This window comes from Xenopus tropicalis, chromosome 5 (assembly GCF_000004195.4).
Source record: "Xenopus tropicalis strain Nigerian chromosome 5, UCB_Xtro_10.0, whole genome shotgun sequence".
Taxonomy (NCBI): Eukaryota; Metazoa; Chordata; class Amphibia; order Anura; family Pipidae; genus Xenopus; species Xenopus tropicalis.
The window spans coordinates 103,670,914-103,694,038 of record NC_030681.2 but is presented as its reverse complement, the minus strand read 5'-3'; the positions used below and the strand labels follow the sequence as shown (position 1 = coordinate 103,694,038).

At 38.1% G+C, this 23,125-nt stretch overlaps 1 protein-coding gene across 6 annotated transcripts in view; it reads right to left on the bottom strand.

The window, feature by feature from the left end:
• Positions 1-23,125, bottom strand: part of lpp (LIM domain containing preferred translocation partner in lipoma) — a 176,876-nt gene that overhangs the window by 58,844 nt on the left and 94,907 nt on the right. For 5 of the 6 annotated variants that reach the window (XM_012963147.3, XM_012963146.3, XM_031901796.1 and 2 more), the window contains one exon: positions 11,050-11,748. In XM_012963147.3, coding sequence (XP_012818601.1) covers positions 11,050-11,748 — 699 coding nt within the window. 6 annotated transcript variants of the gene reach the window in all.

Genomic DNA, 23,125 nt, shown 5'->3' with positions numbered 1-23,125 from the left:
ATGTTGAGAAGCTGTAGACAAGTGCCAGAACGTGTTTGTTTCCAAGGAAAGGAAATCATTAGGTCCTTTTTGGCAACTTTGCTGGGAGGTCTAGTTCATTATCAGATGTTACAGCGTAGGTTTTACAAGGTTTGTGTGCAAACCTTTAATCCAGAAGCTGCTATAGGATCTGTTTTTTGAAACAAACGTGCATAAACTAATAGAATAATGGGCAAATCTTTAAAATATTGATTCTGGATACCAAATCAGCATCAGAAAAAAAAGAATTGTCCACACAATCTATGTACCCATCTGTTCCCCCTCAGAAGATGCAGGCGGCATAACCTAAAACTAATGTTGTGCACAAGTCCCTGCAGCTCTTTCTGTGAAGCTCAGTAACATAAAGAGGTAGCATGTTTAAAATAGAGACCTGCAGCAGAATGGTGTTATTAAATGGATATGCAGTAAGTTATGGGGGAGTACAAGGTAGGAGCTTCAAAAAATGAAAAACAGTATAACACACTCTGGCAGCCATGCAGGTATCTGAACCTGCACCCTACCCACCCCAACTCTCAACACCTACTTATTATGGGCAGAACTTTTTCAAAACAAAAATCTGTTACAGGTTCCTCTTAATGGTTTAAATTACTATAACTCACTTTAGTAGATCTCAAATCCTGCGCTGTCCAGACTTCACTCATCCCCAACCCCAATTTGGTGTTCCTCAATCCATTTGGTCTGTTCCTCACCACCCAAACTGATCACTGATTCAAATGGTGCCATTATGCCTTCTTAATATCTTACCTCAAAGCTTTCTTTTTTATTTCTTTAATGTTACTGGTAAGCAACAAAATTCCATTAGCAATTTGAACATATTACCACCATTAAAGCAAGAATAGAGAGTTGTCATGATAACTTTACACTCTGTGCAAGATGATAAATGCAGGTGCTATAATTGTTGGCTACAAGGTAAGTTCTGTACTATGTGTCTTAGTTGAGACATACTGTCTAGCAAAAAAGAATTTTAAGTGAATGATTAAGTGAATAATTATTTAGAATATTTTCCTCTTTCATTGTGTTATAATACCCAAAGGGTAGGGCAAAAATAGTCCTCTATACAGCAACAACAGCTCATCTTTTTCCATAGCCTTGTGAGCTGGAAACAGCGAAACTAACTGAGGGCAGATGTGTTTTGCCCAAGTTCCTCTCTAACTACCTTTATGTATAACAGGGATGAGAGGGCCATTTCCCTAGAAGTCTCTCAGCTGAAAAAGTATGCAACCTAGGTTACTGTGTTGTTACTGAGCTTCTACTGGGAAACCAGAGGGTAAAAAATAAAAAGTTAAAAATAAAAATACAAAGCAATTTTAAAAATTAAATTTCTTGTTATTATTTAATTGTTAGTATAAATACTATTCAAAACAAGTAGAAAAGTGTTTGGAAGTTGAAAAGTCCTTAAAATGCTAAACCTATTGTATTGTAACAGCTTATATATTCAGCTTATATTGTTTGTTAAGGGCTCTGGCACACGGGGAGGTTAGTCGCCCGCGACAAATCTCCCTGTTCGCGGGCGACTAATCTCCCCGGATTGCCATCCCACCGGCGAAAATGTAAATGTAAATACGCCGCCCCCGTGTGCCAAAGCCCTAAAAATGAACAAGGCAAACATTAGCCCTACAGAGACAGTGGAACTCGAATGGGAGCACCCATGGCTACTGAAAGCTCATCTATCCATATTAGGCAATCTAAAGCAAACAAACAAATTAACATTATATTTCCACATTATCCAGAAAGTTCCTAATTACGGAAAGGCCGTCTCTCATAGATTATAAGCAAATAATTCTAAAAATGATTTCCTTTTTCTCTGTATTAATTAAACAGAACTTGACTTGAACAGTTCTTGATTCTAACTAAGATATAATTGATCCTTATTGGAGGCAAAACAATCCTATTGGGTTTATTCAATAATTAAATGATTTTTAGCAGATTTAAGTTATGGAGATCCAAATTATCCCTTATCTGGAAAACACCAGGTCCCGAGCATTCTGGATAACAGGTCCCATACCTGTACTACATATACCACTGGGATGAAAGAGTACTGAGAGTAAATTAGCCAGCCCGTTGACAATATGCATAGTTTTGTAGCACATTTCTATTATACAGCTGCTAATCACATGTTGTGACAGAGAAAGAAAACACGCTTACATAATTCAGTGCTTTCATGTGTTCCTAGTGCAGCACTAAATTGGACTAAATCCTTCCTATTAACCTGGGTTAGAAACACAGAAATCTGTGATTTATGTTACAGCTCTGTGGAAAATGGAGTGAGTTAACATTAAATCTTAACCTCAAATATGTTTGGGATGGGTAGCCTTCCCAAACATAAAGAAAGCAACGGAGAGCATATAACTCTATAGGTATGAGTAAGTTATTGCCTTTCATTTCTTCCCAGTAAGAGATGCAAGTTCCAAGTCATTGCAATACAGAGAAAATGTTTCCTCTTTGTAGAATTGAGCTGTTGGGTCCTGGAAGTCAGAGTATTTTGGAAGAAAGGAACAGGTCTGTCACTCCACTGGTTCAGCTCACTTATTGGTAATGACTTTTCACAGAAAAGTTATCCTGTGGAAGGTTACTTAATTGTATTCAGGAATGGTCTCTTTGAAAAAAGTGACTACCTGCCTGTAGAGGGAACTTCCAAAGGGGCTGGGGTTCAACTGACTGACAGACAGTGAGGCTATAGCCAGGAGGCTGAGAAAACCCCAAAAGAATCTTTTGTATTGCAGTGAGTACAGGGCTAACCACAAACATTCTTTTCATTTTGCTGGTAGTTCACAGGGGTTCCAGTGTAGTGAGAGAAACTATTATGTGTGTAGGTAGTATCTAGAAGGCAGTTACTTTTTATGTTGTATGTTTTGCATGCCAAGATGGGCACCCATGTTTTCCATAAACTGTCTTTAAAGTGTAGAAAAACTTACAGTATATTTAGCATTTGGTCCCTTTCTGGGGTGCATAAGCCTCTCTCTTAACCTTTATTATTCTCTACCCTAGTTACCTCTCAAAGAGGACATTTCAGAATGTGTACACAACCACATAACGATCCAATTTGAATTAAATAAAGTGTTTGAGATACGCTCTGAGACACTGATCAGATGGTATTATAGCTATCCATGAAACAACTTGATCTGCTCTTAGTTTTGCTTATACATTTTAACTATCTGCATAGTTTCTTTGTGCTCAATATCCCTTGGACCATAATACTTGATTCCTATACTCCTTGTGCCTACTTAATTTTAGAAGTACTTTTGTCTTTTTTTTTTTTTAGAAGTACTTTTTTTGTCTCTCTGCATTTTAAAAACTCCTTTGCAATAGTGTAGAAAAAAAAAAAAGAAAGCCTTTCAGAAGGATGAAAATTTTCTGTGCTTCATGCTGTGTATCAAATATATTTCAAACATCAGTAAGGGCATGACAGAACATTTTCTGGCACATAAGCTTGGTATTTTAAGTACCCCCTGAAAAGTTCTATTATAAAATGTGAGTTGATATAAGTTAAATGTAATACCTGGGACATTTACAGAAACGGTATTCTATTGTACAGTTCAAAATAATGTTAATGCATGGACACTGGGGACTGGAGTATTTTTGCTTGATGCTAACTGACATAGCTGGAACTGAGAATTCACAAAAACGCAAAGTCTTTTTCTACTTGCACAAACACCTAAACTGATGCTAATCCTTGTAATTGATCTGTCCCTATTCCTTCCATTAGATTCTACAATGTATTTTGGTTATATTACTACTCCTGGCAGCTCTTACTTGAAATCAGCACTTCACATTTGAAATTTACCATTTAGAAAATAGCATCAATACTGCTCAATCTTCTCTTGTTTCCGGACAAACACACAAAAGACATCTCTTCTATGAAATTATACGGAACACAATGGACTAATGTTCACTCCTGCGCCAATGTCCCTTTCACCATGCTCTTCTAGCTGACAGGCGGGCTGCAGAACACATTGTACCTTGGAGATAATTGACTTTGGAATATGATGTTGTTTTGTTTATACAAAAACAGGTCAGACAGAATTCTGTGGGAGCCGCATTCTGCCATGTGCTTAAACTCACCTGCTACTGAAACAAGGATATGCTCCTTGCTGAGATGCATGGCCATTGCAGTTATTTTCTTACAGTTAATCACAGCATAATATATATTATAAATATTTGGTGTAACAGGCTGTAAAATATTATAGATACTGGAAGCTATGTGGAGCTTCTAATGTTATAATTTCACATAGATTTGGTGAGAGGAGTGTTGACATAGCTCTTCTGTCAATTTTAGGTGGCACTTGATTTGCATCAGATATTGCATACAGTGGATATCAAAAGTCTACACACCCCTGGTAAAATGTCAGGTTCCTGTACTGTATAAAAATGAGACAAAGATAAATCATTTTAGAACTTTTTCCACCTTTAATGTGAGCTATAAACTGTACCACTCAATTGAAAAACAAACTGAAATCTTTTAGGTGGAGGGAAGAAAACCAAAAAAACTAAAATAATGTGGTTGCATAAGTGTGCACACCCTCTTCTAACTGGGGATGTAGCTGTGTTCAGAATTAAGCAATCACATTCAAAATAATGTTAAATAGGAGTCAGCATACACCTGCCATCATTTAAAGTGCCTCTGATTAACCCCAAATAAAGTTCAGCTGCTCTAGTTGGTCTTTCCTGACATTTTTTTAGTTGCATCCCACAGAAAAAGCCATGGTCCCCAAAGAGCTTCCAAAGCATCAGAGGGATCTCCTTGTTAAAAGATATCAGTCAGGAGAAGGGTACAAAAGAATTTCCAAGGCATTAGATATACCATGGAACACAGTGAAGACAATCATCATCAAGTGGAGAAAATATGGCACAACAGTGACATTACCAAGAACTGGACATCTCTCCAAAATTGATGAAAAGACGAGAAGAAAACTGGTCAGGGAGGCTACCAAGAGGCCTACAGCAACATTAAAGGAGCTGCAGGAAATATCTGGCAAGTACTGGCTGTGTGGTACATGTGACAACAATCTCCTGTATTCTTCATATGTCTGGGCTGTGGGGTAGAGTGGCAGACGAAAGCCTTTTCTTACGTAGAAAAACATCCAAGCCAGGCTACATTTTGCAAAAACACATCTGAAGTCTCCCAAAAGCATGTGGGAAAAGGTGTTATGGTCTGATGAAACCAAGGTTGAACTTTTTGGCCATAATTCCAAAAAATATGTTTGGCGCAAAAACAATACTGCACATCACCAAAAGAACACCATACCCACAGTGAAGCATGGTGGTGGCAGCATCATGCTTTGGGGCTGTTTTTCTTCAGCTGGAACTGGGGCCCTAGTTAAGATAGAGGGAATTATGAACAGTTCCAAATACCAGTCAATACTGGCACAAAACCTTCAGGCTTCTTCTAGAAAGCTGAACATGAGGAGGAACTTCATCTTTCAGCATGACAACGACCCAAAGCATACATCCAAATCAACAAAGGAATGGCCTCACCGGAAGAAGATTAAAGTTTTGGAATGGCCCAGCCAGAGGCCAGACCTGAATCCGATTGAAAATCTGTGGGGTGATCTGAAGAGGGCTGTGCACAGGAGATTCCCTCACAGTCTGACAGATTTGGAGTGTTTCTGCAAAGAAGAGTGGGCAAATCTTGCAAAGTCAAAATGTGCCATACTGATAGACTCATACCCAAAAAGACTGAGTGCTGTAATAAAATCAAAAGGTGCTTCAACAAAGTATTAGTTTAAGGGTGTGCACACTTATGCAACCACATTATTTTAGTTTTTTTGGTTTTCTTCCCTCCATCTAAAAGTTTTCAGTTTGTTTTTCAATTGAGTGGTACAGTTTATAGGTCACATTAAAGGTGGAAAAAGTTCTGAAATGATTTATCTTTGTCTCATTTTTGTACAGCACAGAAACCTGACATTTTACTAGGGGTGTGTAGACTTTTTATATGCACTGTAAGTTACTCCCTTTTCCTTTCGACACAATAAGTAACTTGGCCCTTTCTGAGACTGACACGTCCAGCTTTTGTTAAAATCCCTTAAACACTTACATATATGGTTGTATTACTTTTACTGTATATACCAACAACAAATAGAAAAAATACTTGTAAGGGTCTCGTTGTAGCTTCCAAACATTTAAATACTGTGTGTTCACCAGAAGCTCTGCACTGTATCTTTCATTGGATTCAAATCTCTTCTAAAATCCCTGTTTTCAGCCAAAATTTGTCACATGTGCACCAATAAGACTGTTGGCAAGTATGTGGGAAGCCAGGCTCAGTCAATATGTGACATTGTGTAACTTATGACTTGGGGTTCCTTGGAAATTGTATCACACATTTTTCTTGGATTTTGTGTGACATGTCTTTCCATCATACCACTTCCGAATAAACTACTCTGGAAAATGCTCTGCCAGTTAAAGAATTTCTTAAGAATTGTTTGGACAACTTGAGATCACTTGTTATTTTATTCTTACCTTGGCAATGACAAAAATACTCTGAATAATCCTGTATAGCCCTAACATCGAGATCACAGCTATAATTAACACATTATCCACAATCTTACAGTTATAACCCAAAGTACTGCCAGTAGCATTGGGTTTTTATAGACTGCTGAAGAGATTTGGAACTGTATTATCCTTTTCCTTACGTTCGGTCTGTTAAAACAACCCTTCACTTGCCTTGTTTTCCCTTTTTTATAGATGTATAAAAACACGCTATATAAAGGTTAATTAGTACAATTTCATATGGGAATTAAAAGGAGCAGGTCTGATCTCAACACTCACATTTCGAGTCTACTTTATTTAGGCCATAACCTACTCCTAGCACATATAGGGGAGACTAGGAATGTTCATCACAACAAGAAGGGGGAGAAGAGCCTGTATATGACTACTATAAGAAGACAGAAGGTAGAGGAATAAACTAGGGATGCTCCATATCCACTATTTTAGGATCCAGCCGAACTCAGAATGAAAGATTCAGCCGAATACTGAACCAAATCTGAATTTGCATATGCAAATCAAGACATGCAGTGAAAAATTTTCAAGTTCAAAGTTGATTTTAAGGATTTGGATTCGGTTTGGCCAGAGGCATGGATTTGGCCGAATCCGAATCCTGTTGAAAAAGGCAGAATCTTGGCCGAATCCTGAACCAAACCCTGGATTTGGTGCATCCCTAGAATAAACTGAAAACGAAGACTGTCCAAGAATAATCTTTATTGTGGCAAGTTTTGGTTATTGTTATTGTCAGATGTATACCATGACTACTGATGGAGAAGCATAAGAGGAACTTGGATCCATTTGTTTAACACAAACAAGTAGTAAGTGTACCCACTATTTTGTGATTGTATTTTGAGCATTATGCAGCACGACTGCCATTAAACACGATGTGCAGCACTAATTAAGAAGAAACGTTGGGGTATATTTATCATGCTGTGTAAAAAGTGCAGTAAAACATCACCAGTGATGTTGATCATAGCAGCCAATCAGATGATTTGCTTTGGTTTTCTAACCGTTGAAATCTAATTGCTGATTTGTTGCCCTTAGAAACATCACCAGTAATGCTGATGCGCATGTACTTTTGTGTCGCGGCTGTAGAGTATACATGGATAAGCACATAAAAGGTTAAACTGTAATTGGATTAGCTTGTGTTATTGGTGTGAAGCTTACAAAATAAATTGCCTGTTTACAATACAATGACAGAGACAAGTGAAACAGAAAAACAACTATTTTTGATTTGGTGCCATTTGTGATTTCCATTCAAGTTTAAGCACACAGGCAAGTGGCGCCAGTTGCAAGGTGTATATAGCCAGGCTGTGATTTTATCACTGTAACAGCATGCCTATGACAAGAAAAACATAACGAGCATTTGCAGCATGCTAAGAAGAAAATTAAATCTCCCCGAGGGCTGATCAATACACAAGACTCCTGTTTTGCTTGAGAATGGACATTAAAGTAAAAAAATCCTAGGGGAAATCGGCATGCACTTACTGGCTCCCACACAAAGGGTCAGGAGTGTGATGGGATTTATGTTTCCATAGCAATACCACAAGTGTGTTTTCTCTCTTCCTAAAGAAGGTAAATAGGAAATAGTGAAAGGTTTCAGTACTGCATAGAAACAAACATGATAGCAGATGAGGGATCCTTGCACCCTCAAACCCCATGCCTTTGTATAAATAGCAGCACCAGCTTAAACACCGACAGCTGTTATTTCTTTATCAACTTTGTTATTAATGGAGACACAACACTAAAATACAAGTTGTAAAAGTTCTGTGATGCATCATCGCGGCAGTTTGCAACTTTTCAAAATATACTATATGTAATGTCATATTCTTGCCCCAAGCTGTCAATAACACACAAGACAGCTTCTATAGCAAAACAAATGGGTCCATGAATAAAAAGAACAGACGAGAAATGGAACGGGGCACAGTGACATCACGGATGGTGATGGTTTATTTGGAGATTGCAGGATTAAGAACACAAGAGGGCTTGTTCAGCAAGCAAAAGGAGAAGGTATATAAACAAGCTGTGTGTGCTGCGAGTAGTATTTAATTAAAAAAAGTGATAGAAATGGATACAATGTAAATAATCTATAAATACTGCACCTGCTGCTTACACTTACATAAGGCACGAGTACAGGTATGGGATCCCTTTTCCGGAAACCCGTTATCCAGAAAGTTCTGAATTACAAAAATGGCATCTCCCATAGACTACATTATAAGCATATAATTCTAATTTTTTATAAATTATTTCCTTTCTCTTTGTAGTGACAAAACAGTACCTTGTACTTGATCCCAGCTAAGATATAATTAATCCTTATTGGAGGCAAAACAAGACTATCGGGTTTATTCAATATTTAAATGATTTTTAGCAGATTTAAGTTTATGGAGATCCAAATTATGGAAATATCCCATCCTGGAAAACCCCAGGTCCTGAGCATTCTAGATAACAGGTCCCATACCTATACAGTATTTGTAATCTGTTACACCAATTTAAAAAATTGGACTGGCCAGCTGGGATCTGTAAATTTTCCTGGTGGGCCCTGAGTGCTCCCTCTGTTCTTTCTGAAGCACAGAGTATTCTCTTTTCTGTTTGTGTTTTCATTTCCAGCATTAAAGGAACAGTAACACTAAAAAATGAAAGAGATTTAAAGTAATAAAAATATAATGCACTGTTGCCCTGCACTGGTAAAACTGGTGTGTTTGCTACAGTAACACTACTATAATTTATATAATAAGCTGCTGTGTAGCCACGGGGGCAGCCATTCAAGCTGGAAAAAAGGAGAAAAGGCACAGGTTACATAGCAGATAACGGATAAGCTCTGTAGAATACAATAGTGTTTTATCTGTTATCTGCTATGTGCCTGTGCCTTTTCTCCTTTGAATGGCTGCCTCCATGGCTACATAGCAGCTTATTTATATAAATTATAGTAGTCTTTCTGAAGTAAACACACAACTTTTACCAGTGCAGGGCAGCAGCACATTATATTTTAGTTACTTTTATACACTTTTAACACGTTTTGGTGTTACTGTTCCTTTAAGAAAAATAAAAAAGAGTTAGTTTAGGAGTCTGCGATGGGGCAGGGAAATGACTAAGGTCAAATTTATTGCCACAGATAAGCAGGAGATTCCAGGGAGACTGTTAATTATAAAGAGCTGGGGGGGGGGGGTCTCCTCCAAAACGTTTTTTTTTTTCTTCAAAAAGTACAAGGGCTCAGGCTGATGGGCCCCTTTGATAATGGGTTTTTCCCGAGGACCAGGGGTGGTGGGTATAGACCTGAGCTTGTTTTCCTGCGACTAGATGCACCCAGCCCCCTTGCTCTTCTTACTCCCACCTAAGTGGTGACACCCCTGACGCTAAATATGGAGGTTTAAGTACTTTAGGTCCTTTCTGTGATCAGTAGAAAGCTTCCTGGGCTTTGCATAGCAGTTGTCACGGAGTTGGGATCACAGGTAATTGGGACCAGAGGTGGCCCAGTTTACAACAGCCCACGGCCCGGCACCGGTCCCTGGCCCAGTGGTTGGGGACCCCTGCTTTAGAAGCATATCTAAATGGAATGCAAAGAACTTTATTGTGCCCATATGTTGATGCCTTCCCTTGTAGATGTTGTCCAGTTCTCACACATCTTAACACCTCGCCAAATAATTCTCTAACTATCTCTATGTACACTTGTCATGACTTGTTTGTGGCACGAGAACTGAGAAGACAGTAAAAGGCGACATAAGGTGGAATGAAACACGGCTATACATGATTAAAGGGAAGAGTCATACTGCCTTTAGTAACACAAGTGCCTCAAACTGAATCAAGCTACAAAAACCCCAAAAGGCACATTTACTATGCACCATTGTTTATTTAAATGGTAACATCTGTTGCTGTTCATAAAACAAAAATTAGCTTTAATTTGTTAATCTTTTTTTTTTTTTTTTTTTTTTTAAATGGCTGAGTCCCCAATAATTTGCAGTTTGCAAATGCTCATTAATTGCAAGGCCTTAATATCGCATAGCATAGACCACAGGTCAATGGTCAAAGCAGTCAAACACATTTTGACAAACTGGCACACTAATCTAATCAGTAATTGCTTTCATAAATGTGTCAATTAATTAAAAAATGTTCTAACAGCCAAAGTGGGAAAAATTTAGAACTATGGGAATACCCAGTTTAAAATGGAGTAAATCTGCCTGAAAACATGACAACAGAAAATATATAAATGAACAAAAAACAGAATTGGAGAGGATTTAGACTGAAGTAAGATATCAGATTTATCATGGAATACAAATCTACTCAATCCCTCCCAAGCTGGTCAAACACAGGCACAGATGTAAGGCATCAAATCAGTAGTCTTAGAACTTAGATCAGCTAGATATTTGTGTGCCACATGTGTGCACATACAGAGAGTCAAGTGCAATGACATGATCAATTAAATGATATATATGACTACAGTTACCACCTTGGGCTTGGGCCCTGGAGGAAGAGGAGTGATATTCTTATGGACACACTGTTTTGGACTTGTACCGTTAGAACAAAATTTCCTACCTTTGGCTGGGGAGGTGGTGGTGGAATATAGGGTGGATCAGTGATGTACGTCTTTTTAGTGTTTGGAGGCTGATAAGACCCTGCAGGTTGTTGGCCCACTGCTGGTTGTTGGCCTACTGCAGGTATAGGACTGTAAGCAGGTTCTGGTTTCCATCCTCCTTGCTGGGTATAGGGTACCTCGGACCCATTCCTGCCACCATAACCTTGTACAGACTGATAGTACGGGTCTTGATATTTCGACTGATTACCCTGTGAATAGCCATATCCAGGCTCTACATAGCGTGCAGGCGGAGGAGGAATATATTCCTGCCCACGTGGTTGAGGGGCATATTGCATCGGTCCAGGTGAGCGGGTTGGCTGAGGAGCATAGTACTGATTGGGAGCAGGACTGTAGTTCTGGCCTAGCTGTGGGCCAGGTGGCACAAAGTGTGGGCTTGGTTGTGCAGATTTCACCTGAACATTGAAAGTAGGCCGACTAGGAGTAGAGGCTGTTGCATAAGGTGCAGGCACAGGCTGAGGCCTCTGTGCTCCTGGAGACCCTGCTGGGGCAGGCTGGGAAGTAGACTGTGGCTGAGGTTTGGTTGCAGACTTTTTAGTTGCGGTAAGGGGAGGCTGGTTAGGGATAATCATTCTTTTATGGCCAGTCACTGGAGTCCCAGCTGATGGATGAGTCAGTGTACCAGTATTGCTCCCAGGGCCCTGCAATTAAAGAATTATTACTATTATTATTATTATTATCAACATTTATTTATAAAGCGCCAACATACTCCGCAGCGCCAACATACTCCGCAGCCCTGTACAATAAGTACATAGCAATTATTTAACAGCATTATATACACAAATATTTTTTGGAAAAATAACTTTTCTAATAAAGAAGAGCACAAGGGGTGTGAAAAATTTGTATCAGCTGGAAGAGCTCTACAATATACGTTCCATGAAAAATAATATTTCAGCACTTAAGACTGTAATACTTTTCTGTTCAAACATAGAACAGAAATATAGACAGATTCTTCACGCAAGAAAATGTGCTTTGCAGGACATAGCTTACTATTACTTTTAAGCTAAATTGCTCAAAACATACTTCCCACACTTGCACACTGGGGTGAGCTTTCTGTGAAGGCTGCACAATCTGGCAGTCACAGCCAGTAAATAGCTGTAAATGGTAGCTGCCCCCACACAGAGTCCATTATCAACCACTAACTCCCAAATAATTATTCATTGCTTAGCAGCACATGAATTTACTAAAATGTGATGTTCTAAACCTGCTGATCTATTATAATTACACGTATATATAGCAATTGTCTGATAAAATGATAATATATACCTCTGCATACACAGTAATAACAGAGAATGGGATCAATAAAATCACTTGATGCTTGCAGACAAGGAAAAGTTTTAAAGTGCAAAATGCACTGGTATAACAATGTAATACAAATTTTCTGCAAATGCATTGAGAGATCTAGGAACAGAAACACGCCAATACATTGTGTAGCTGTATAAATGAAGCATGGCCGGCATCAACTAGAAGTAGTGGATAATCCTCAGCTCCTGAGCTCCTCCACTTATTTCAGGTTAAGTGCTTGTAAATAGGCACTTATATTGCTTGGGCCCATGAGACCAATGTAGACATACAAACAGGCATTGTGATTTTGTCAGCTGCACCATAAGCACAACTTGTCCTTTCATCTAACTTGGAAGCTTGATTAGCAAAAGAGCAAACTGACCTATTCTCACTGAATGTTGAGCCAGACATGCTAGTAATGGGCAGGCTAAGTTCATGTTGATGACTTGTACCTTAAAGAAAGCTGAACTCTCAAGTTTCACACTTTGCTATGTTTAACTGCCCTTTAATATCTATGAATGGTATGAGATACTCTTTCATAGGAGTAACATACACTTTGACTACGTATTCTTTTAGGTTTTATTGGTTTAATATGCATGCACAGATATAACAGATAATTGCATGCAGACAAAATATATAAACCTCCCAGTAGTATGATTCTATACTGAAGATGAAAGAGCTCTCAGTATGCTTCCTGACTGAAGAGGCACCCTTTTGTATTTTTCTAGACTGGAGAAGCAAAGAACTCTCAGCATTAATTTTAGACTGAAGAAGCTGCACTCTCTCCCAACAACATTTTTTATTGGAGAAAAAGGAGCCTCTCGTCATGTTTTAAACTGCAGAAGCAGGGATCCCATAAAATTCAGATCAGAGATCTGATCAGTGGTCTTTTAAAGGGGTTGTTCAAATTGGTTTCCATTTTTTATTTTTGGTAGGTTTTTAGGTATTTCGCTTTTTGTTTTGCAGCTCTCTAGTTTGGAATTTCAGCAGCTATCCCGTTGCTAGGGTCTTGTTTACCATAGCAACTACACGGTGGTGTTAATGAGCGACTGGAAAATGAATAGAATAGGCACTAAAAAAAAAAAAAAAAAAAAGGAATAAAAAGCAGCAATATAAATAAAACTGTAGCCTCCCAAAGCAATAGTTTTTTGGCTAGCGGGGTCAGTCACCCCCACCTGGTGAAAGTTGGTAAGATGTAGACAAAGAAGGCAAATGATAAAAAAACAACAACAAATAATGAAGACAAATCCCACCAGCAAAAATGTAAATCGCCAGTGGGGTGGCATAAGCACCGCTACGATTTGCCAAAGTCGTCCAAAGATAGGAAACTTCGGGCGACTTCAGCAAATTATAGCCACACGTATGCCATCCCACCAGCGATTTACATTGCCGTGGGATGGCATTGTGGGAACATTAGCTGCACGTAGCAAGTTTGTAACAATGGAAAGGCCTGTGGAAGTCTAATATACAGGTATCTGATCCCTTATCCGGAAACCCATTATCCGGAAAGTTGTGAATTACGGAAAGGCCATCTCCCATAGACTCCATTATAATCAAATAATTCTAGAAATAAAAATTATTTCCCTTTTCTCAGTAATTAGAAACCAGTACCTTGTACTTGATCCCAATTAAGATATAATTAATCCTTATTGCAGGCAAAAACATCCTATTTAGTTCATTCAATATTTAAATAATTTTAAGCAGACTAAGTTATGGAGATCCAAATTACAGAAAGATTCCTTATCTGGAAAATCCCATGTCCCGAGCATTCTGGATAAGAGGTCCCATACCTGTACTTAAAGCATTTATTTTCAAGTGAATTATATTACATTGTTCTAAATAAATAGAGATTTTTCTGCTGCCTATTAAGTATTTTTCTATTATTAAACATAGACTCATTATATCCTTCTCTACACACATCAACAAGATGCATAAAAAGACAGAAGTCTTCTGCACACAAAGGGCTCACTGCATAAACACTTTTGCCTCTGGTAGCGTTAAAGGGTCACTATACTATACAGGTATTGGACCTGTTATCTAGAATGCTTGGGAGCTGGGGTTTTCCATATGGGGTCTTTCCGTCTTGCATCACCATACTTTAAAGTGATACTGGCACAAGCAGGTTTGGGGAGGCTTAGCCTACCCTAGAGACTTATTGAAAATCTGCTTATGCATTTCAGCCAATTTTAGCCATCATTGGTGGCTATGACAATTGTAGGAATTATTGCTTGGAAACATGAACTGGCAAGTTTCCAAGCAACAATCAAATGACATGATACTGAACAAGCACTTTTGAGCAACTACCCTGGAAGTCAAAAGGGTTATTTTGGGAGTTCTGATGCCATGTGTTTGGGGTGTGTTTGGGAGTGCCATTGCCCTGCTAGGAGCCAAAGTCCGCAAAACCTGATACAAATGTTTTGAGAAGTTTGGTAAATTGTGTTAAATAAACAGAACTATTCCTGATGCCTGTTATGCATTATTCTTTAATTAAACACAGGCTATTTTTTAAGGTTTGATCTTTTCTTGGCAAAGATACATTTTGGATAACTGAAAGCAGTGCAGAGTTTTTACTAAGAAAAAAAATACATTCTGAAGAGACCTATAAAATATGCTGACTTGAATGCCCTTTTAATAGGGGCAACTAAAAACGTTTCTCCACCTGTGGGGTAGGCTAACAGATGGAGGAAACAATAGTATTTTAGGAGAAAAGGACCCCTCTTGAGCCCTCTAAAGGCAGCAAATGGTTTGCTTAACATATAATGCTCTTTATATGGTAAATATTCACAAAACAGTAAACACAATTACAATGCATAATATACATACCACCAGTTGTACAAAATGTAATAAAACAGAAAAAGCAGACACGTGTGGATTGAGAAAACCCCAATGTTTCGGAACACAGTCCTTTGTCAAGGGGATTCTGAGGTGCAGGCATTCTATGCAAGTTTAAATACCCATAAGACACACCTCGTTTGGTACTGTAAGCGCGCAAAAAAAGCAAGTGGCGTCACTCGCGTTATGTCATTTCAGAATAAACGTGCGCCAGAATAGTTACATGCAAAAACTGGAGCATATCAAAGGAAAAAGCTGGAAACATGGTTTCTGACTAACTCATAACAAGGGTGCCATACAAATAATTTACACAAAAATATAAACTCCTGACAGTTACAAATAACATCATATCTAAAAATTGGGAACAAAACATAGAATAAAAAAAAATTTAATTTTTTCAAAGCAGTTCACCCAATATGTGTACTATATAAAAATATTAAAAAACAACAATAAATACATCAGAATTTTCTTTCTGTTTTTAAGCCAGCTATTTTTGCTTTAGCAATTGTGTTGTGTTTCCCAACAGGATTGAGCACCCAGTATGTCCTTTTCAGACACTGGAAGCTTGACTACTAAAAAAAGCAGACTCGTTGGTATATACACAAGCTGAGGTCAATGATATCATTTCTAAGTTCTCTACTAATGTTACTAATTGCGAGGGGAACAGATTTTCAGTTGCACCCTTTTTTTTTTTTTTTAATTTTTTCTATTTTAAAGTCAGCTATTTTTGCTTTAGAAATGATGGTGTGCCCTCCAAAACTGCTTGTTTGAATTGGGGACTCAATCTGTAGGCAGACGGATTTTTGAAGTCTTAAGAACATTTACATTTTTAACCTATATAAATAAGAAAAAAAAAAAAAAAAAAGATGAACTAAACTGAACTAGATCTGGTTTTAAAAACCAGTCTTTAAAAACCTCAGCTGCGTGACTAAGTCTCAGTTCCAGCAAAGGCAAAGTATTTTTGCCCACCATCAAGTGCATGGAATAGAAAATACATTGTGCTTCCAGGAGGGCTTATTTTGTTTCTTGACCTCCAAAGATCATTACTTCTTTATTACCATCTGTTATGTTTAGCTTAAAACCCCTAAAACCTGCATTTTCAGCCCAAACATAATTTTGGAGTATTCTCCATTACTGCACCTTAGGCTTAGAGTAGATATTTTGGTTTATCAACTACAAGTTCCCTAAAGAAAGTGGTGAATACAACTTGTAAATGTTATCAAGAAAAACGTGACAGGGTGCAGTAGGCTTGTAGATAACAGCAATAAAATTCATGACATCGCTGAATAGAACTAGGTAGGGTTGCCACATTTCTTTGCAGTCTTTTGCATTTCTTTGCAATACCAGCCTTCTGGTTGGCGGAGCGGACAGTGATGTCACTTGTGGGGCCAGAGTGATGACGTAACAGGGTGGGGAAAAGGGTGGGCTAGGCTGCGGAAATAGGTCGACAGAGATGGCCTCTACTTAAAAGTGGGCTGCTAGCCAAGGAGAGGGTCAAAGAAGGTAGGGATTATAGGTAGAGTCACCACCCTTACAAATTTTCCAGCAAATATATTGTTAGTAAAATTAGTAATAATGAGTACAGCCCTAGCTGGAGATTTGCCAGCTAAGTCTGTCAAATACCAGCTTGGTAGCAACTCTAGTGGTAGGACAATGTCTCAGTATTGTACAGATATACAATACATTACAATTCCATTAGAAATAAATTTTACATCTAATGCACCCTTTAAAAGATGGATATTTGCATATATACTATCCTTGTGGTCAATAAGTGGGGGCAGAGAGGGCTTGGAATGGATGTGGTCTCAAAGTGACATCTCTGCTATTTTAAATGAATCAAAATTATCACTGTCGTTTAGCTTATGGTGGCACAATCCACTGAAGGCTTCTGTGTTTTGAAGAACAAGTATTAACCAGTGATCCTCACGTGGTAACAACTCTCATTTACGTGCCAGAGGAACATGCTTCCAAGGCAAAGTAATTAAGGCAGTTTCTGAGGAATAATAAAAAGGTGAAGTGTTTGCTTTTACCATGCCCACAAAGGAAGTGGAAATGCTAGTCTGTACACAAGTTTCTGTACCTTAGTGACAGTATTTGATTTATTTACTGTTAAGAGCCAAGGCGTCATTACAAATTAGATTCCCAGATCACTATGGGACTGTTTCATTACATTACAAATCAACAGACTTTCTGAAATAGCAAACAACCAAACAATTTCACAAAAGATGCCTGCAGTTGCTGGCACAAAGCTAAGAATGAAACAAACCGCAAATACAAACAAGCACTTATAATAAAGCCATATTCCAGGCCCAGCTTTTTAACTCCTTTAGCTGCACTGCAAGGCTACTTTTATTACAGGCTTTCCCAAAAAATACATGCCATCCATTTAGAATCTGCTATGGAGTCCCACAGAACATTACAGAGAGAAAGGACATGGGATATGAAAAAAGCAAGCAGCCCTGAGAATTCCTTGTAAGCCACAATGTTCTTACAGTCACAAACACAAAGGACAAACTTGTCTCGTTTCCAAATGTTTTTAGGAATTCTCTAAAAAGCTTCTGTGAGTGCCACAGCATCATGTACACAGCCAGAGCATGTTATGCTTTGCTAAGATTCCATTCATCACAGAAACAGCTCAAGTAAACAGCCAAATTGGCTTCATTTTATCCATATCAGGGTTTTGCAACTTGTGGCTGTCAAGCTCTAGCTGGATTTCACATATAATAGACATAGATATGACCCACAGGTTAGGCATTCCTGAAATAAACCAAGATTGCTAGTTCATTTATATACATTAATTCCTATTGTGATACATTAAATCTGGTTGACATTCTGTAACACTACCAAGAACGTCAATATTTTTTTCTTACATTAGCCAAATGTATACAGGAACATTAAATCTAAATAACCGACAGATGCAGCATGGGTTTTCCTGTAGGAAAGCCAGGGCATTTTCCTTGGCACCTAGGTGCAGAGACTGACAGAAGTTATAAACCTGGAGCAGAAAGCTTTTTTTTGCTTCACAACATTTTTACTCAAGTCCAAGTTACAGTATTCCACCACTGAGGTTGGCTAGTTAAGAGCGGCTAGATATGCAGATAGAAACATTAGAATTCTCCCTTTATTTGATGTCTCAGCATTAATGCACTGCTGACGTCCAGGAGTCTTTAAAGGCGTCCAATTAAAATTTTCCACCCTGGACAATTGATGAGACGACTGATATCTAAGGCTTTTACAAATATCGATAGCTTTGTCAACCCACCATACATGCACCAAATATCATGCAAAAATATGCAAAAGGACCAATATTTACAGTTGTGTTATTGGCAATTTGATATTGCCAATAACACATGTATAAGAATTTTTATTATGTTTTTGTTAAATATTTATTGTAAAAGTATAGTTGAGATTTAAAATGTACTCGTTTCATATATCTTTTTTGTAAAGTCAGTTCCTCTACACAGTTAATATATACCCTACTTATTCACAGGGCTACATTTCCCTGTCTGTATTTCTATTTTTGTGTTGCTATTTTCCTCTTAATCCTCGGCCCACCAGAGGTCACCAAAGCATTACAGCAGTTCAAAACATCCTTCTTGGTTTTTAAATTAGTCTAAAATGGTTTATATTTTTTTTTCGTCACAAATCCTTCTTTGTCTGTTTTGATGTGTACAAAGTTAACAAGCACAGTTTGTCTTTCTTACAAAATTTGTGATGAAAAATCTTGTTTGGTGGAATTTGTTTTTACCGTTATTTGGAGATACTTAATGCCTTCTGTTTTATTAATTTATAAATTTGTTTTAGTGCATGCATAGCAGGGCTGCTAGGCTGGGGGCTGATTGGTCAGTAAGTCCAAGACCACAGGTTTTAATAGCATTTGGATCACAAAACAAGGAAGTGGATTTTTTTTTTTTTAGAACGTTCCACATAACCAAGAGATTTGGAGCTCACTGCTGCAGTTAAAAATGCCAAACTTTAGGGAGCTGGCAGAATGTTACTCAAAATTGCTAGCCAGGAATTTAAGAAAAACAAGTTAAAAATTTAAAAAGAAACAAAGATTTTATTCGCATATTGAATTTTATTTGCTATAAAGTATGTTACTTCCAGATAGATATCCCTAGACCTCCTGAATAAAATACTGCCCTATTATTAGGCACTGAATATTATTTAAAGTAGACAGAAAGCTACTGAAGCAGTTCATTGCCAACAGATTAGCCAGCCACAATAGTGCAAAATAGAATGCTATATTTATTCGATAGAAAGCTTTACCATACCTGAGTAAACAGCCCTAGAAACTCTCTCTGTTCATTTAAGATAGCAGCTGCCATTTTCGCTCAGTCTGAGGCTTAAATCTCTCCTGAAGGAGAGGAGCAAGCTGTGCAGGCTCATGCCTGTGCCCTGATAGTTTTAACTGAGAGGAGAAAGTCTGATACAGAAGTCCATGTATACACAAAAAAATCATGCATTGTTTCTTTTCACAAAGGATTTAGAGCAGCAATACTGTGAGTGTGTATTGCTGTATTTAAAGCTTACTTAGTTTTAACCTTTCCTTCTTTTTAAAGTGCTATGCACTGCCTACAGCAGACAAGCAAATAGCATTTTCAGTATTTGAAATTTAACAGGATATATTACAATAAATACCACCACAACTGCATATATTCTCAGGAGCTTTAGTGCAGTAAATGGGTTATAATATGCAGTGGCAAATCAAAAAAAGAGTGAAGCAATAATCAGAATACTAGAATAACGACTAGGCTAAAGGGAGAGGTTAACCCTAAGACAACATGCTGTATACTAAAAATATGTAAATATGTAAATCAGCTGGCTTCTGTTACATTGTTTCAAAAGTCAAACCTACAAGGGCAGGACCCTAAAGCCAGAATCAGAATAAGCCAAACATTGTTGAATTCCATTCCTATAAAAACAGTACGTCCCGTCTTTCACTCCATTTTAACACTAGAGCCACCCTTGGCCAGAATCAGACTCAACCCACAGATTACAGGAATACCGGTTAGAGTTCAGCAGGAAAAGGTAGCGCCTTACTCTGATGATCTACTCTTTTTTTCCGTAACGGCCTAGGGTCATCCTAGGCAATTTAGAGGCTAAACTACAACTCTCTGGGCTCTATGAGTCATTTTAAAATCAATTCAATCATTCCCCTTAAATGTCACCAAGGAGACAAGTCTGGACATAGATAAGAACTACCTGGGAATTAAAATCACAAACGTTAATTCAAAGTTGAACATGTAGTGAATACATAATATTTTGGTGGTATCTTGATAATGGCAATAAACAAAGTGATAAGGAACAGATCCTGATAGCAGTCCATTCTGCCATGACTGCAGTAATGCCCTTTAGTGTAAAGTGCAGTTCAACACATTGATAATGACTGTGAAGCATATATAGCACATGACCACAAGGGAAGGCTGACATTGCTTATCTTGGCCTTAATAATGAATGTTTCCTCTGACTCTCTGATTCAAAAGACGCTCTCTCTTGGGCAAACACAGCAACTGGGGAAAATGACAAGATCAGCTAAAATACAGGTGCAAACAAATTATCCCAATGTGATCATTACGTGCAAGTAAGGGGTTGGTGGAAACAAGCAGGGGATAATTTATCCAGAAAGCTTGGGACCTGGGCTTTTGTAGATCAGGGGTACATACATTATGTCCAGCACTGTCTCTGAGGGTTATTAGCAAATCAAAACACAACAAAAAAAAACAATAGCATTGTATTGTCATCAGCATGGATTTATTCTTAACAAGACCATCAGGTATTGAATTATTGCACAAATTTGAATACTTAAAATGATTATTTACTTTCAAGATAATGGGTTTCAATATTTGAAATCCAACACCTGTACCTAATTTATCATTACAAAAGGTTACATTTATGTGGTTGTACATACTATGCCAAGACCTGCTAGAGACTACCATTAAGTATTCATATCTGTTAAAGGAGAGTATACCACACTGTTCATTAGTGTAATGAATGGGGCTTGTGCTTATTCATTGTCTTAATAAAAAAAAACCCTGCAAATTTTGTTATTTCTTGAGCTAAATGGGGCATACAAGGAAATTAAAGCCACTAGGTAGATAATCTCATTATCAGTATAGGACCCCTTCCCATCAACCTTTGCTGTGACTGTTTTTTCACTGTGCAGTGTTAATTATTGACCTTGAAAAGATCAAACTTAGACTAGCTTCACTTTCTCTGGTTAACTCAAGAAATAACAAAAAACATATATTTTTACAGATTAAAGGGGTTGTAAACCCTGACCCTTAGACCAGAATCAAATATACACTTGTTACCCTGTACTACATGATGTCTGAAGAAAATTTCTTTTGTTCTGGAAAAAATGTTCCTGGCCTCCTAGTGGAGAGCTACTGTAAAATGGCATGGAGTGTTTCCCTCAATGCTTTGAGATTTCAAAGATATAAATAGGAACTGCTTGTATTTTAGCGGCTTTATATTCAGGATTAAGAAGGTTACAAATAAGGTTACATAGCTGTTGTCTGGGCTGCATTTGTTTTGTGACAAACTGTTCCTGCAGACCATATTTATCCTTGTCAAACAAAGAATGAAAGATGGCTGAAGGAAAGCTACAGTACAGTATGTTCCACAGCGGGTTGCAGCATGATGAGGATTTAATGTGTAACGAGTCGCCGAGGAAGAAATCAATAGCGTAGAGTGTGCTTGTGTCAAACACAGAAATGTCACTCGAGGAAAAGCAAAGATGTTTGAGGGTTATGGGAACAGAACACTCAGCTGGGAACAGTGATACAAGCAGCACTGGAATGGACTGTAACTGTGTGACATATCAAAAAACAATTCCATCACTCCACTGCTCACAGATCCATTCTAGAACCAGTGTGTGTATGGTGCAAAGAAACATTTGTTATTTTAGCTCTGTGTCCGAGACATGCACCTCAATTACATTGGAGCAACTCTACAATATACATTCAATAATGTAATGTAAACATTATATGTGAGTGTAAATACCACTAAAAAAAGTATCTGTACTGTGTATTGTTAGTTCCAGTTATTGAATCCATGTAGCAACAGGCAGCTGAATAACAGACAACTACTGCTTCCAACCACAGTTACAGTAAACCATTCCAAATATGTAACTGATGTACATTGAGATGTTGCAAAGAATTAAATTATCTTTTCTTAGGCAAAATGCTAATTTTGGGTTTACATTCCCTATTAAAAGGACATCAACCCCCCAAACAAAAATCTTATTAAAAAACCTCACTGCATTCTTTAAAACAGTGAGGCTGCTTCATTTCCTTGAAACCCTCTTGCATATCTCCTGCTCATTCTCGATCCTTCCTTCAGAATCAGCCTTGGTGCTTGGCATGGGGCGCATGTACACTTTAAGCCAGCTTTTCGTGACCATGAGCATTTTAAAAGATTCTCTGCTCAGTACAACTGATGATTGCGCACATGTCCATTTAGAACTGGATGCGCATCCAGAATGACTTCACATGGGTAAAATGGCCACATGTTTAAAGGCTTACAACAAGACTGAAGGAGGCATCGGTGCAGGACATGAGATGAGAGTTGGGGGCACACAAACAATGCGGTTTGGGTGGGGGGAAGGAGCTCTACTCACACACAGTTCAAGGTAAAATACTGTTCATATGTCCTTTAAGTTTAAAAATAACTATGTTTTGAATGAAGGGACTTTGTACTTCGAATTGAGCTATAACATTGCTAGAAAGCTGCAGACTGATACGGCTGCATTTCAGTCACTTATGCAAACTACACGGCAGCAGAGGTGGCCCAGAATCATTGATCTTGCTGTGACTAATGCTTGGCTTGTCTGACGTAGCATACACAAATAGATTAAATTTTTAAAGGATCCTATAATACTTTCTAGACCAGTGGTTCTCA